This window comes from Sceloporus occidentalis, unplaced genomic scaffold, assembly GCF_023333645.1.
Source record: "Sceloporus occidentalis isolate IW3139 unplaced genomic scaffold, rSceOcc1.0.p SCAF_3, whole genome shotgun sequence".
Lineage (NCBI taxonomy): Eukaryota > Metazoa > Chordata > Lepidosauria > Squamata > Phrynosomatidae > Sceloporus > Sceloporus occidentalis.
The window spans coordinates 242,341,520-242,355,064 of record NW_028316983.1 but is presented as its reverse complement, the minus strand read 5'-3'; the positions used below and the strand labels follow the sequence as shown (position 1 = coordinate 242,355,064).

At 40.5% G+C, this 13,545-nt stretch overlaps 1 protein-coding gene across 1 annotated transcript in view; it reads left to right on the top strand.

Annotated features, from left to right (window-relative positions):
- The window catches only part of LOC149317694 (trafficking protein particle complex subunit 9), a 337,712-nt gene that overhangs the window by 312,797 nt on the left and 11,370 nt on the right, over positions 1–13,545 (top strand). The window contains exon 22 of the mRNA XM_089518016.1: positions 7,084–7,307. Coding sequence (XP_089374142.1) covers positions 7,084–7,307 — 224 coding nt within the window. The remainder of the gene's footprint in view (positions 1–7,083; positions 7,308–13,545) is intronic.

The window sequence follows — 13,545 nt, the reverse complement described above, 5'->3', positions numbered from 1 at the left end:
AGTTTTCACTAGTGACGCCTGACTTTCTGAACTTGGTTTCCAGTTGCACTTGGCATTCAGATACAAATTGTCTTCAAGCCTAGCTTTCTTATTGCAGACTTTAGTCTGCTTGGAGTATGTCACCATGTCTGGTGTTGCCATTAAATTCATTTTGCTGTTGTTTGGTAAAGGGGCTATTTGGATTACTGTTCTTCCCTTTGTAATCTCACTCAGCCTTTTTATTTGTTGCTTGCTCCAAGGATTTCTTGTGACCTCCTGAATATCCAGATTTACACATCAGCCTGGCCTCTAGCCCATGGCATTCCCTTGCTGGTTCTTAAAATGCTCAAAAGTAAAATCACTAAAACCACTTAAAAAGTACTAGTAAGAAGGAAAAAAAAACTGATGTACATTTTTAGAGAATGTGTATAGTGTGTAATTCAGGAGAACATCCATTATCCATTAGCCACTTATTGTCTAGATGTTGTCTCCTTTCATCTCTAGAAACAGGGTTTTCTACCCAGCTTAAATGCTAGTTAAAGGTAGAATGGAATTTATGTGAGAGACATGCAGCAGATTTAAAGCAAAATGCACACATAATCTGAAGACTTGACTGTCATGAAAACACCAATTGGCACTTGCAGGATGAGTTTGGTGGAAGCACTGAGTGGGATCCCCTCCCTGAATCTGTCTTGTTTGGATTTATCTGTCTAATATTGGCCTTTTCCAAGATGGAAGAACAGGGATGTTAAAGCCTCACTTTGCAAATCATAAAGAGAATACAAAAAGAAAACCATTTATGCAGAAACATACAAATTAGGATCAAAGGGCACAAGAGCAATTTGTGGGGTCCTCTAACTTAACACATTCCATAATACAGTTCAAAACAGATTTAGAAGCCTTGAAAAGCAACCCAGGAGCCAAAAGTGCTTCTATCAAACATGTATAGTCAAGAGGCTGTCAGGAATTGCTTCAGATTGCAAACAGAGCACACAGGAGAAACAAGGTACTTGCCTAAAGTCAATACAAGAAACTTACTTTGCATTATACACTGCATTAATTTGCAATGGGATAGTATTTTTTTCTCACCTTAAATCTTTCCCCAGATGTTTTGAAAATCACAGAAGACATGAATTTAGTAATCCGACTTCTTTTCTAAAATATTTTCAATCCTTGGCTGTAAGAATTTCTCTCCATGTTCTGTTCCAAATCCAGAATGAGTTTTAAACAAAGACAAAAAAGGAAACACGATGAGGAAAGTTCGAACATTTTCTAGTTCAGTGGCTAGCAAATAAAATCACATCCAGATTTAGTGTCATTCTAGGTTTTAGTGGCTTCTCTCCCATCTCTCTTTGCAAGTGAAAATAATTTTAATGAAACACCTGCTTTTAAACACTTTTCTCACCTTTTCTCCCCATCTAATCTCATCTGAAAAGTATTCAGTCATACCTGTTACTTAGCTGTTACTAGTGGTCTTTTTATTTTATTTTTAGCACAGCTGCATTACAAATTGCAATATATTAGTACAGTGGCACTACCAATCTTTTAGAATACCATATAGGCACAGTACTGGAACTGAGTAAGGAAAGTGTCTTTTACTGAAGAAGTGGGGTAAGCAGCATTCCTTTCCCCAGTTTAGTTACAATTTGCCAATAATGGTAAATACCTTAATCTTCAGGGTCAAAAGGGACTATTTCAGATTTTGAGACACAGATTCTTAGCCCAAGGCCTTTTGGCCAAAAGCTCACCCTTAATAACTATGCAAGATTAAATTCAGGACATGCATTACCTGGTGGAGCCAACTAAATATCTATTTCATTGGAGCATTCTGTTTCCAGAAGTGTCCAATAGCCCACCTTTGTAGCTAAAATTTCTGTTTTACTATCATGTCTGAGAGCCATGAAAAGCTCTATCCTCCACAAATTGCAATTTTTTTTTAAAAAAAAGAGTGAAGCATAGTCTCTGTATTTCATGTGGTTCCTTTTCATGCATCATAATCACTTTAGCTGTTTTAGCAAAAACAAAATCCCCTCAACTATCCGCATTCCTGCCATAATTTAATCTTACTCATGTCAGACCCATTTAAGTGTTCATATACAGTGGTTATTGAATGTGTAGAACCAGAAAGGGGTCTCACATTCCCTGGTAATAATCGCATGCCGTCTAAAGCAGGAGGGATTGAAATACATTTCCTCTTTCCAAATGGCAACCCATTTCAGCCTGCAGGCCATGGTACATGCTTTGTGTGAGTCATGCATTTTATTGTATGCAGCTGCTCAGAGATGTGGGAGGGTGATGCTACACAAATAATCCCCCAACAAGAGGTAATTTGGCTCATTTTTTGTTCTCCCCTGGCCAACTTGTCTTTCTATGGGAGCTTTAAATGTTTCAGCAATGCTCAGCTTAGTCTCTTATCATCTTCTGAAACAGAAATGATCTTTGCAACAACCTCAACAAAATCGGAATCAAAGCAAAATGAGGGTAGCACTCGCCACTTGGCTGTGATGCTAGAGATTTGGAACTACCATACATTAGCACCAATAATGACTTTATATGCCATCTGTGTTAACAAGTGAAATCTTCAGCAATGGTCTATGGATCTGATTCGGTTTCCCCTCTTTGTGGTTGAAATAAACAGGGCCAAATGGTGAAATGGACCATTGCTATGGCAGGAAGGGAATGAAGCTTTGAAATATTTTCTTTGTTCTTATGTGACCATCTTGGAAAGTGCCTGACCATAATATATTCTTTCACCCACACTTGGTTGGGGAAACATTCATCGATCATTTGGCAGAGATGATTGTCTGTACACTTTTATAGGCTGTAACTACTGTTGCTGAGTTCAGGAAACAATTACCATAGTCTCTCAACTCATAACACATCCTAAATGAATGTGAGGCTAATTGACTGTGAGATATATGGCATAAATAAACCTGATTTGAGGTTGCTGTCTTCTGACCTTTCAGGTTTTAATTGGATGTGGAGGAGGGACACTTCAGATTATTGCATGAAAAGGTGCATTGTGTGCCCACAGAATAAAGGGGAAATTAAGTTAAAGTTCCTCTTTGTTCTTTATTGTTGGAATAGACCTTGTGTGGTTCAACAGAGTGGCCAGCTTTTCAGAGATGAATTAAAAACCCACTTGAAATTCTGAATGCCTATTGAAATATCTGGCCATATGTGTGATGGGAAGAAAAGACATGAGGTTTTACTAAATGAAAGACTTTTCCTTCTGCAGAGCCCTGTCAAACATAGTTAGAAATTCGTTGGGCAGAAGAAAGGAGAGAACCCTACTTTCTGACCAACAAGACTGAAGGCTTTTTGTTCAGAAACCACATAACCTTGATATTGGCAGTCTGTGAAAGATTCAGTGTGTGATCTCTTATTACCCATGCCGAATGTACCCAGCAAGAATAGAAAATTTGGTTTTTCCACTGTCTTGCAACAGAGAAGATGGAGACATCTTGAATCCAATGTATAGATGAAGGTTTCATATGCATCTCCGTTGAGAGATAACTTTAAAAAGTCCATCTAGGGATTTGAAAGTGGTATGGATCTGTTTTGCCTGTTTTATTTATGGAAAAACATATGAGACTCAAAGATTAATATGAATGCGTTTGGCTAATCGGCTGTGAAATATTCTCAGGCAGCAGTGAGAGAGAGTGTCAGTGAGTGAGTGTGTGACTATAATGTTGATAGCATTAGGTTTCTCTACAAACCAACCTAAAAATACCTGCGTTGTGGTGGTGAACAAAGAAAGGAATTGAAAAGTTGATCCTCTGATCTGATTTTTGTTATTGTTTGTAAAGATATTAAAATGTCTGATTCTCATGTTATCATTATATTATTCCTTTTCTCCTGGTATTGCATCAGAGCTCAGTTGATGAGATTCTGAAAGGTGTTATGTACTTGGTCTCAATGGCTGACAGCCAAACATAAGATAAAGTGAAGGGTACAGATTCCAATATTGACTTTGTTGGCAATAGCTAGATGTGGCTTCTTCTTCCATAGATTGTTTTTCCTTTTAGAATTCACTGTTGTTTTGTGATGGATATTGTATTCTTCAGGTTTAAGAGCAAACACATTAGTTCATCTACAATATCGATAGACTATCAGTAAGAAGCAGCTCATTATTTTATTAAAATATGCTCCAGCATGTTCCCAACATCTATAATTGGAAATACTACCTGGATTGTGGTTGTTTACGTTTATCTCTCTCTTATTTCTTCAGTGAGCCGTCTGTGAAAGTAAAACGTAATATTGTATTAGGGCCTGAAAAAATATCCAAAAATATTTTTAAAAATGGTTGAAACACGATTCTTGAGTGTCAAGGAACCCTGACTAGAAAAATCCTGGATTGGCAAGAATCTTCACAGTTTGGGACTTATTCTATGCAAAATGTGCACATGGTTGTTTTTCACAGAAAACAACATTTCCTGTGTAGAAATATTATTGTCTTTGCAGAAAACAATGTTTCCTGTGGGAAAACAAGCCATTATTGGGGCCTTAGTTGATGCAAATTTTGCATTTTGGGGGTATTGAAAAACAGCATCTTCTACACAGTATTTTTGCACATAAACATTATTTTCTGTACACAAAATGACTTTTGCTGTGCACAAAATGCTGTTTTCTGTTTTAAAATGTCACATATGAATTGTGCACAGAATAAGTCTCAAAATGTACAGGTTTTGAAATTTTCATCACAACAGGAAGGAAATTGCTCAGACTATTCATTGTTTCCTTGGAGAAGAAAATTAGCAAAGAATTGCGTCCCTGTGTTCTCCTTGTATTCTTAGACCAGCAGGAACCAAGGTAATGTGACTCTCACATTACTAACATGTCTTTACTGAGACTTTCTTTAGGGATTAATGGCGGGATACAAACCGCCGCTTTGCGGCGCTTCCCCGCCGCCGCCGTTTGCTCCGTGCGGGAGCTGCAGCAGCCAAACTGCGCGGCTCCCGCGCGGAGCAAAAAAGAAGCTCCAAAATGGAGCTTCTTTTGGAGTCGCATTTGCGACGCTATGCGTTCAGTACGTAAAGATGGCGGCGCCCATGTGGAAGGGGCGCCGCCATCTTGTACGTATAGGATACGTACTAGGGTTAGGGGGGTGCGGAAGCACCGCCCCTTCCTAACCCTAGTACGTATCCTATACGTACTATATGGCGGTTTGTATCCCGCCAATGCAACATGCAAGAGAGTTGCATCATCTTTTTTCAGTCCAACAGCTGTCTCTCTTTTGGCAAATGAAGTGACATCATGGAGTCTTCTGCAGCATTTGCAGAAGCCTCTGGGAAACAAGTTTAGGGTTCCCTGTGAATGTTGCAGTGAGGTCCTTCTCCCTTCATGGATTGGGTTCATTGAGTGCCCCTTTCTGCAGCTTGGACAGGAGGAGCTAATGGTGGCATCACAAGAGGAGTAACATCACTGTTTTAACAATGATAACCACTAGATCTCTTTATCTATTGTAAAAATATGTTGTATTTCTGTAAAAGTGTACATTTTCTGTGTAATTAGTTTCCATGTTCTGGAAGAGGATTTTTCAGCCTATTCCGGATGTGATTGTACTCAAACGTTTTGTCGTGGTTGTCTAAGTGTGACCATTGATTTTGCTCTGTCAGTGGAAATTCAGATAGCCTCTGTGGCAAGGATTCCATTCTATACTGATCAGGCCTTCAGAAGAATTTTATTTTGGTATATTCATGAAAGCTCTACTGAAGCTAAAGCATATCCCAAAATATAACGTCTTAAATTAACACAAGTGGAGTTTTAAAACTGTCAAAACCAGAGGAAGAGCTGAAGTCATGACTACAGTATTATTATGCAAAGGAATACTGTAGCACCTTCAAGACTGAGAGAAAGAAATTTGTAGCATAAACTTTCTTAGACTGAGGTTACATCTGCACTGCAGAGATAATCCAGATTGATGCCACTATAACTGCCATAGCTCAATGCTGTGTAATTCTGTGTAGTTTTGTGAGACATTTAGCCTTCTCTGTCAGAGAGCTCTAGTGCCACAACAAACTACTATTTCCCAAATTTCATAGTATTAAACCACATCAGTTAAAGTGGTGTCAACCTGGATTATTTCTGCAGTGTGGATCCAGCCTGAGTCTTCGTCATCAGATGCATCTGATGAAGTAGACTTGGTCTATGAAAGCTCATGCTACAAACTTCTTTCTCTCAGTCTCAGATGTTCTACATTCCCTTTGCATATCGATCCAGACTAACACAACTATGTCTTTGAATTCTATAACATTATTAGATAGCTAAAGCATTAGCACTATGTTAGGCGTGATGGTGCCCATCAGGAATCACTTAGAATATATGGCAAGTATGGCAAAAGACAATTTCTTTAAGGAACCAGCTTCCTCATGAAAGCTCTCTGTTCCTCTTCACATTGCTCTTTACCAAAAGACTTGTTAACGCATTGCACACGACCTAAGGATGACTATGTTGTGTTTCTGCTTTTCTTCCTTTCACCCTTCAAACTGCTTCTGAAACTTGTTTTCTATATTATTTTTACACATGTACAGATACTCCAATTTTATGCCATAACAGCAACAAAGAAACCATAAGTATTTGCTGTCTTTCATTTTTGTCTGTCTTATCTTCCCTTTCTCTTTTCTATCTCTGGACTGTAAGAATTTATTTGGTTTCTCCTTGAAGGAACCCCCCCCCCCAATCTTTTTAGCTTTGTAAGTCTTCATATGTATTCATGGGACAGATAAATAAAGCTTTTATAAACAGCTTCTTATCATGGCCATTTTTTATATGTTTCCAACTCATTAAGCTTCTCCTTATAGAGCCATAACAGTAGAAAAAATATTTTATGGCTTCTCAGCCCATAGCGACCCTAGTACTTTTCTCTCTTAAGTTGCCTATACCCAGGGAAAAAAGTAACATAATAATGATGCAACATGATCTAGATTGTATAACAGTGAAGATCACAAAACACAATATCAGCTCAAAATGTAAATATATGTAATTTTGTTACGTAGATGTTTAGTTGTCAAGTGCTTTATTTTGGTGCTGTGAAACTATTTAAGATTCCAAGTCCCTGAAGTCTAAACCATTTACCCAATCCTTTTGGTCTTTATGTTACAGATGTCTTGGTGGAAGGAAAGCTCTGTGACTGTGACATTGTTGCGGATTGCACAGTTGGAGACCCCGTAAAGCTGGAAGTGAAGCTAACAAACTGGAGCAAGCACAGTGTTGGTCCATTCTCTCTCACTATCATCCCTTATCAAGATTACCAAAATGGGGTCCACAACTATGACCTCCAAGGCGGTATCACTTTTGTCGGATCCAACACTTTTTATATTGATACGGTAAGTCCATCATTGAGTTATACAGTGTGCCTGGTCATACACGGGCGTGCTATACTGAAAGCCGCACAATGGTAGAGGCAATGGCATATGTCCGCATGGTGCATGTGTCACACCGCGCCATGTGCACAAGCCCAATTTTTTCAACCGGGCTTGAACATAAGCAGTATTTGCCTTATGAGGGGGGTCCAGAATGGATCCCCCATGTAAGGAAAGGACGCCTTGTATTCTGTTTTGCAACATGCATGTAAATAAATAATAATGTAAAGCAATGAAGTACCTGTGCCATTTAATGCCTTTTTTCCAGTGCCTGTTATGAAATAATGACCAAGGAGAGTCTACATAAATTCAACCTTGGTAATGAGGAAATCGAAATAGTTAAAAGATTGTGAAGTCGTAGGCTTTCACAGCCGGCATCCATAGTTTTTTGTGGGTATTTTGGGCTCTGTGGCTGTGTTCTGGGAGAGTTCATTCCTGACGTTTCACCAGCATGGAAGTGAGTGGGGTATATATGCTGTGTGAGCCTTGGCTGAGATGAAGTGATTTATATGTTAATCTCTGTGTTCGTCTGTTGTTGAATGGCAGGCCTCAGGGGGTCTATTTAATTAATTATCATTGTCTGCTAGGAAATCCCTCTGATCCTGGGTGGTTTTCATTTGAACTAGCTGGGTCTTGATTTTGGTATTTTCCAGGACTGGTAGCCAAACTTTGGCCCCATACAGACAGGCCAAAATAAAGCTGCTTCAGGTCACTTTGAGGTATGCTGTTTAAATGATGCATGCGTCCTAAGGACTGGAGCGTGACTTTGGCATGGCATCTGGACTCTTAGGACGTATGCATCATTTAAACAGCATACCTCCAAAGTGACCCGAAGCAGCTTTATTTTGGCCTGTCTGTATGGGCCCTTTGTTTACTTTAGGGTTTCTTATTTCCCATTGAAGTTGTCTAGGTGTTTGTGGATTTCAATGGCTTCTCTGTGCATTCTGACCTGATAATTGTTGGCATGGACCAGAATTTCAAATAGCATTTTATGCCCAGGATGGTTTATAACATGTTCTGCTACTGCTGATTTTTCTGGCTGACCCACTCTATAGTGTCTCTCATGTTTGATTCATGTTTGAACACTGTGTTTGGTGGTCACTATGTACACTCGTTCACAGTTGCATGGTATGAGGTAAACGCCTGCAGCCGTGAGAGGGTCTCTCCTATCCTTCGCTGAACACAGCATTTGCTGGATTTTCTTTGTCAGTTTGTAGATCATTTAGAGGTTATGTTTCCACACCATTTTCCGTATTCTGTCTGTGACTCCTTTGATGTATGGTAAAAATTTGCTGTGCTTAGTTGTTTGGGTCCCCATGGCTCCTGGAGGCTAAAAATTGGCCCCTGGATCCATAGAACTTACTCATCTTTGACTTCATAGAAGAAATTATAAGTGTCACGTAATTTTGCACACACAGAGATTTTATTTGAACAGTGCAGGCTCAAAAAAATGCACAGTTTTACCAAGTTGAAAGTTGACTCCTCTGACATCAATTTATTGTAGAGGGAGGATGTTATAAAGCAGCTTTTAAACTAATTTCTGGGAAAAAGCCATTGGGAGCTAGGGACAATTCACTAGGGTGACTCATCTGTTAGGTCTGATAGTATAAATGTTTGAAGGGGATCAGGTAGAGCTTGGCAATGAACATACAAAATAGAAAGAAAAGCAAGAATGTTATTTAAAGGGATAAAAGAGTCATAAATTGCATAGAAAAGGGCCCAAAAGCTCCAGTGTAAAAGTGGGGAAATAGAAGTGCTTGGTTCTGAAAAGAACATAAAACATTTTTAAAATCTGATTAGACAAAATCAAGGGGAGTTGTTTATTGGAATATAGTTATTAGAACGTGGTTACCTGTTCTATAGAAGAGTAATGGAGGAGGTTCAGCAGAGGTCCTGCTTTAAATGCCAAAGTGGGAAGTGTCCATTAAATAAGAAATTACGGCCTGTTACAGACTGCCAAAATAAAGCTGCTTTGGGTCTCTTTGGAGGTATGCTGTTTAAATGATGCATGCATCCTAAGAATCCGGAAGCTGCACCAAAGCTGCACTCCAGTGCTTAGGAATGGAGTGTGGCTTTGGCGCGACCTCCGGACTCTTAGGACCCATGCATCATTTAAATAGCATACCTTCAAAGAGACCCAAAGCAGCTTTGCGGGGTGTCTGGAAAGGACGCCCCGAGGCAACCCTAGTACATATGCAGGGCAGCACTTTGTGCCGGTCTATACAGCACCATAGAGTACATTGACTGGATACATATGGCTGTTGTTGCTGCAGCTTTTTAAAGAAGCAAATGTAGACATTGGCATGGAATGATCTACCTTCTCTCTTGACAATAGAAGTAGTGAGGCTCTATGCTCATTGCACAAATATAGCAGTTCAATGCCACTTCAACTGCCAGGGATCTGTTCATGGAATTTTAGGTTTGCAGTTCCCTACAGTGTTTAGAATTCACGTTCAAGAAGTTTTAATGCTCTAGTTTAGGGTAGTGCACGAAAGATTCTGTGGCTCCATAGCCATGTATACTGGTTCCCCCCACCCTTCACATGACCCTGTCCACATGAAGCAGGGTCAAAACTGCTGTTCGAATGTCGACTGTCTTCATGAGGAAAGACCAGTTCTGTACTGAATCTGGGCCACTCCTTCCTTAAACCAAATATTAATAACTTATCTTTTGTTCCGAATTTTCCAGGAAAATCCAGAGTACTCCACAACAATGTCAGATGGTGGTTTACACCTGTATCCCACTGTACCACCCACAACCAATGGCACAAGCTGCTTCCTTTGAGGTCACAACAAGGTGTCCAGCCACGTGATTGATGGTGGGTGCCTCATTTTCAACCTTAGGGCGAGTGACTCGCACCAGCAGCGCCATGGTTGGGTGGCACAGTAGGATGCACATGTAGATAGCCGCCTGGTGGCTATGTGGAGGGCCAAGGTAACTGAGAGATTTCAGGCCAGCTTCAGTGCCAGAATACTCCAGGAGCAGCCCAGAGTATGCTGGCCAGAGTAGACCTGCCCTACATATAGCTGCCCTACATACAGCATTACTACTCAAAGTGATGATATTTAGACTGGTGCCAGTGCATGATCCAAAAGTTACTAATTTATGGAGAATTTCTAGGAAAGATATAACAGTTGTAGCCAGCATGGTACTAGTCCCTGACAATTTAGGAAAAAATGACTAGTGCTCTCTTATCAAATAGCCTGAGAAACACTAATAGCACAGTGTCATATCATTGTTATTTCTGTTCCTGGATTCCCTTTTTCAGTTCTTTTTATGGGAATGAGTCCATTATGTCTGCTTGACATTGTGGAGCACTGGAGGAAACAAAATAATTATCTTTCTTTATTAATATGGATGGTTTGTTCTGTTCTTGCCCTTTTTTAGTCTGATTCTCATAAACTGTCAAAACCAAAAGGATTCCTTGCAGTTCAGCCATCCCTTACCCATTAACGGGCTTTTGTTTCAGTTTGTAAAAAAGAAGAATAAGAAAAACTTTAAAAAGGGAATTCCACTTTGTAATTTTTTAATCAACTGGACTTTTCATATCTCAAACATTATAATTTTATGCCAAACCAAGCTATATATAGCACACTTATGTCCCTAAGTCACTTTCAATCTGTTGAGGGGGCTGTTTCATTCCCCCCCCCCCAGCCCTTTTTTCCCCAGGAAAAAAAATATCTAGAAATTTTGTATCTCTAGCTTTCAGTTAGTTTAGTCTAGCATCATACTTCACAGACTGGTTTGCGGTGTGTGTGTGTGTGTGTGTGTGTGTGTGTGTGTGTGTGCGTGGGAAATAAGAATCAAAATTATCATGATCTATTAAGGCCAATTTTCACTTACCCGCTGCTTGTTCTCCTGTGGCTCCTCTTCACATACCTCCTGCAGCCAGCATATGAGGGAGCCACGTGGGCAAGACACACACTCCTAGAACTTCCAAGCATTGTTGGAAGCCATGAAAAACTTAGGACCTTATCGCACACACAATTTTCAACGTTCTGGGGACGGAAGGAGGACGCTCGTGTGTGTGCGCGCTCTGCAGAAAACGGAGTTTATCACACACAATTCAGTCCTCCAAGAGGCCCCGTTCCATCCCCCGGCGCGCACCCGTTCGCGTCCAGTCCTGACGGGCATGATTTTTGCCTGACGGATTACCTTCTGTCGGCAAAAAATGGCGCCCGTCAGGACTGGACGCGAACGGGTGCGTGCCAGGGGACGGAAAGGGGCCTCTTGGAGGACGTCTTTGTGTACGATCAACTCCGTTTTCTGCAGAGCACGCGCGCACACGAGCGTCCTCCTTCCGTCCCCAGAACGTTGAAAATTGTGTGTGCGATAAGGTCCTTAGGATGCATCCACACTGTTGCAATAGTCTGGTTTGACACCACTTTAACGGAGCCATGGCAGTTAAACCCGATTATCGCAGCAGTGTGTATGCATCCCTAGACTCCTTAAAGAGTCTAAGCAAAAATTCAAAGTAAGAAGGAGCGAGCCACATGTTACATTTCTTAAAATGTTTCCACAGGAACTTTCAGGGATCACTTAAATCTAAATTTTATGTGCAGTCATGCACATAGGACTTGCAGTGGTTCATCGTATGCATCGCCATAGCCAATTCAGTGTTGGTATGAGGAAAGACTATGAATAATACTCCATCCCAGTGTAGAATGAGGCATGCACAGTCAACAAGGATAACCAAATTCTACAGAGTATTATTAGGCTAACATCTTGAGAGCTTTCAGGGGTAACTGTGTTGGCCATTTAACAAATGCAAACAAAAATCCATCAGCGATACCTTTATTGGCCGACTGAAATGCACAATATACTTGTTGCAAGCTTTCGTAGTTCCATGGGCTTCTTCATCAGGCAAGATGTTACAAACCAAACAGGAGGGGGGAAATGGCGATGTTAGCCAGATGCCTGCATGTTGTTTCAGTCCTAAGTAAAGCTTTGCCTAGTACTTCTTACTAAAGCCAATGTGGGTTAGTTGTTTGACTGTGGGACTGGGAGACCAAAGTTTGAATCCTGGCTCAACCATGGAAGCCCACTCGGTGGCCTTGGGCAATTCATGCTCTCTTAGCCTTAGATGACGGTAAACCCCCTTTGAACAAATCTTGCCAAGAAAACCCCACTACATGGTCACTATAAGTCAGAATTGACTTGAAGGCACATAATACCATGGGGTAGATGCTCCCTAGTTTCCCATCTGTCAGCTTGTTCAGGCTGCAGACTTCATAGCTAAATCACTTCTCTTTCTATTCCTCTTTTTTCATATCAAAATCAAAGCTTTGAAACCATTTCTTTCCCTCTCCTCTGAAAAGCCACTTTTAACTTGATTGATATTCGCTTTGCCTAATAATCCTTTCACTTTGCACTAATATTGCCTCTTCAGTAATTTATTAGACTAGGCCTGATTCTTGCCAATTTAACAAGCAAACAGTGAGATGTCTTCATGGCTTTCAACATGCCTGTAACAACCTGTATCTCATCTTTTACTATATCCCACATTCACAATTGTTGTTTTCCAAATTACCTGCCTCAATATAATGAACAATAAAGATACATTTTAGCATTGCTTCAGTAATTAGTTTGATTCACAGAAAGGCAAGTGGAATTGTGACAAAATGTGGCAATGATCTCTCTTCCCCCCTTCATCCCATTTAAGATTGCAGGGCAAGAAGTCCCTCCCCACAACCTATTTCTGTGTCTCTTTTGCAAATGCTTACCTGGGGTATGCAGAGATAATGACTTTAAGTGACCCTGTTTCACTTCCAATTTCTATGTATAATTGTGAAAGCTGGACAGTGAAGAAAGCTGACAGGAAGAAAATTAATGCATTTGAAAAATGGTAGAGGAAACATCTACAGATCCCACAGATTGTTAAAAATACAAATGAATGGGTCTTAGAGCAAATCAACCCTGAACTCCCAGTAGATGCTAAACTCAGGCTGTTGTACTTCGGACATATCATGCGACACCATGACTTATTGGAAAAGGCTATCATGCTTGATAAAGTGGAAGGCAGTAGGAAAAGAGGAAGACCACGCTATGGATAGATTGAGTCAATCAAGTAGCCATGCTCCCGAATTTGTAAGTCCTGAGCAGGGCAGTGGTTGACAAGGGATATTGGAGGTTTCCCATTCATTGGGTCGTCATGAGCGAAGTTGATTTTGCAGAAGATAACACGTTCCAATGGCATAGGCAC